At 34.3% G+C, this 3,559-nt stretch overlaps 1 protein-coding gene across 4 annotated transcripts in view; it reads left to right on the top strand.

The window, feature by feature from the left end:
* The window catches only part of LOC21397226 (histone-lysine N-methyltransferase ASHH1), a 6,384-nt gene extending 3,773 nt beyond the window's left edge, over window positions 1-2,611 (top strand). For 3 of the 4 annotated variants that reach the window (XM_024168019.1, XM_024168017.1, XM_024168018.1), the window contains exons 9-11: window positions 43-77; window positions 875-1,346; window positions 2,119-2,611. In XM_024168019.1, coding sequence (XP_024023787.1) covers window positions 43-77; window positions 875-1,346; window positions 2,119-2,388 — 777 coding nt within the window. In that variant the 3' untranslated portion in view covers window positions 2,389-2,611. The remainder of the gene's footprint in view (window positions 1-42; window positions 78-874; window positions 1,347-2,118) is intronic. The other variant, XM_024168020.1, reaches the window with a different exon arrangement.
* Window positions 2,612-3,559: the final 948 nt, after the last annotated feature.

The following is a 3,559-nucleotide window of genomic DNA, read 5'->3' as shown; positions in this document are numbered from 1 at the left end:
CCTAATCATTTTCTTAACTGTCTGACATGACTTTTTTCACAGGAGGATACTTACCTATGGGAAGATGATGATGACAGGTATTTGTACCCCTATTTGGCGCTTTTTGATTTTAAATTTTCACATTTTTCATAGCCAATCACGGTTTGGGATCTATTTCTTGGCACGTGACATGTTTTTGGTTATGGTTTAGTTGTAGCTTTGGCACACCTTAAAAAGGAAAAAAAAAAAAGAAAAAGAAAAGAAAGTCAGTGGAAAGTGCACTTGCTCAGTGCAATTTGTTAATCTTCTTTGCACTAATTTACATGTGTATATATGGTAACAGGAACTCTCTGATTGCTCCCTGTAAAATTTATTGTTATATTACAAACAAGCTTGTAAAAGTGGCCTACTTTATAAATACAATTAGTTCGTTATCAATGATTTCATTTTTAGTAGTATCTTGAACAAGCATGTAAGGTGTATCTGTAGCAAAAAAGCATGTAAGGTTTATATAATGGCTAATCATTTTATTCTTTGTTTGCTCCTCTTAATCCAACCGTGCATAACCAATTTTGAGCAAGCTAATTCAGGCTAATTGTAAACAACCTGTCCATCTTCCTGCATACCAAATGAGGCTCATGCTGACTATTCACTCGGTGATCTTGTTAAGGCTCTGCCACTCCATCAAACGCCAATCCAGATTTTATTTTATTTTTCCTTCGGTTACATGTCATAGAGGTCCTGACTTTAGTATCAATCTTTGATTAGGTTCAAGACTTTTGAGAAACTGAAGTGACATACACGAACCTCTATGACATTTTGCATGGTTACCTTGAAGAAAACTTATCTTTTTTCCTGCTGCATTTAAAGTTTTAACTGCCTATTTGTTTTACAGATATTCAGTTGAGAAGATTCCACTATATGATTCTGCAGAGGATGAGCCTTCTAAGCTCTTAAATACCATGATTATTAATTCCTCAAGCTCTGAATATAATGTTGGCGGGATGACAGGTGTTAAAGTTGATTCCGAGAATCAATTCTTGTCCACTTCTTTTGTTGTTCAGTCACTTGATTCGGTTCCAATGGATGTGGTTAATGAAACAAAAGCCGAGGTGAATGAGGAGAGTAAACTGTGTTCACAAGATACCGAAGAGGCCTTTTTGCACAAGAATGGTATGATATCTCGTATCCAAAGTAGTAACGTGTCCCAAAAGTATCAGATTGGACCGAAGTCCGTGCCAAAGAAAAGGTCGAAAAAATATCCAAATGGAAGGACGAAGAATTTGGCACAAAAGCAAGTAGATGCAAAGGCTGTTGCTCTGTTGTTACCAACAAAGGAAGCGCAAGAGGAAGTTTTAAAATACGAGGTAAATACTGCTTTTAAAAATAATAAAAAAAGATAAATTTGTGGTTTATGCTAAGACTCTGGATTGTTGCTAGGGCTTGTTCTCTCTCATTTTTGGTTGTCTTAATCTCTTACACACCCATTTGGTAAGAAAGAAAGAAAAAGGAAGGATACAAGATATAGATGGAAGGAAGATGTGTTTCTTTTGCCTTGTTTGGTACAATAGGAAGGGAATAAAAACAGGTGATTAAGTTAATGACTATTTTATTCAGCTAAAAAGTAGATGACTATTTCACCAATTAATTAGTACGATCTTGTTTAGAAAATGAGGGCAAATAGGTTATCCTTCTCTTCATTCAAGTAGTTTCCTTCTTCTCTCTCCAACCAAACAATTCACTACCACATTTTCTCTTCAAAAATCTCTCCACTCTTTTCTTTCCTTCCACTTTTCACCTTTACGAAACTTAGTGTTAGATTGACACGTTTATCAGAACGATTGATACTTAAGGCCTTATTCTTTCACAAAAATTCAAATTCAACTTTTTTGCTGCAGTATTTTTCTCACACACAACTCAACTTCTCAACTTAAGTTATGAAACATAGTCTAAGATCTATATTCACTTGGCTCATGAATTCTCTCTGTTTAACACCGAAGTTGTCGCTTTATTTTCATCTCTTTCTGTGTAAAGTGATTCTTAAAGCTATCCTGGACCATTTGTAGTAGCAGTGGTAGCTGTTTGGCATTGCATTATTAGTATTATTATTTATGTTGTTGATTTTGAACTGCTTGACAGGAAATGAAAAATGATGTGACCTCCCAGCTTGAATCTTTATACGACGAGATACGACCGGCCATTGAAGAACATGAAAGGGACAACCAAGACAGTGTGGCTACCAGTGTAGCGGAGAAGTGGATTGAAGCCTCCTGCATGAAATTGAAGGCAGAGTTTGACCTTTATTTTTCCATTGTCAAAAACTTTGCTAACACTCCTCCACGGGCATATGGCCAGGCAAAACCTTTTGAGGTTGATAATCAGACTGAAATAAACTACTTGACAAACTGATTTTTCTTTCAAATGCACTCAAATCATTTCGAAATCGAAGTTTTCCATCAAGTTTAGAAGAACTTCCCATTTCGCTTGCCATGGCTTCTGGAAATTCTGCACATGGAAACTGGATCTTGAACTGTCACTTTTAAGCTACCACATATAGCTGTTTGTGCCATTAAATCATCCAATTGTACATCCTCGAAGAAAGGCAATTGAAAGAACTGAGATTTTTTAGAAAAATTAAAAGAAGTTTATTTTATTTTGATTAGAGTTTGTTTTAATATTATATTTAATTTAATGTAGACAAACCAAAAAGAGAGATTTCTGGACTTGAAAAAAATGCATTTTTAGCTGTTTTGCCCCTTTTTTTTTTTTTTTTTTTTTTTTGTTCTTTTGCTTTTGATGTGATTCTTGTTAGATGTAACAGTCAGGAATGAGTGGGGATGAGTATTGGGCGGGGTGGGGGTGGGTATGCTCCCTCCACTCTCATACCCTATTCCTATTTTGTCCCTCATACTCACTTCTATAACCGTCTAATTTTAGGCGGGGTCGGAGTCGGGGATTCACCACTGTTGTAACTTTCTATATACCCAAACCATTTATCCATTAAAAAAGAAAAATTAAAAAATTCTCGTAACATTATAAAACTCAAAATAAATTTCATTAAAAAAAAATTAGCAACATACTCATTAATGTCGCATAAAAAATAAACTGAAAACAAAAATTGAACTCTAGATCCATAAATTAAATTTGTAAAATAAATCAAAACATTATTGTTGTTGTTCCCTCTATAAGTCCATGCCAACGCAGGATTGTAATATAATTCAATTTGTTATTTATAATTGAAAAATATTATAATTAAAAGGATAATTTTCTTTTTTCTTTATAATTATTAATTATTAATACATAAGTTTTAGAATTTTTTTAAGTATAATACATATATATGATATATATATATATATATATATATATAAAATAAAGTACATATAATCGAATCGGAGGCAGAGACGAGGAGTTTCTCCTACACTTCCGCCCCATCTTGATTCAACGGTTAATTCTAACTCCTATACCCGCTCCCACCCTTATATAGTATCCCTATACTCGTCCTATTAAGGGTGGGTATCCGAGGTACCTACATCCGCGAGATAAGATTCTCATCCTTAAGAATGAGTTGTACTGGTTATTC

Source organism: Morus notabilis, unplaced genomic scaffold (genome assembly GCF_000414095.1).
Source record: "Morus notabilis unplaced genomic scaffold, ASM41409v2 Scaffold1460, whole genome shotgun sequence".
Taxonomy (NCBI): Eukaryota; Viridiplantae; Streptophyta; class Magnoliopsida; order Rosales; family Moraceae; genus Morus; species Morus notabilis.
Note: the sequence above shows the minus strand (reverse complement) of the source record. Positions and strands in the feature narration are given on the sequence as shown.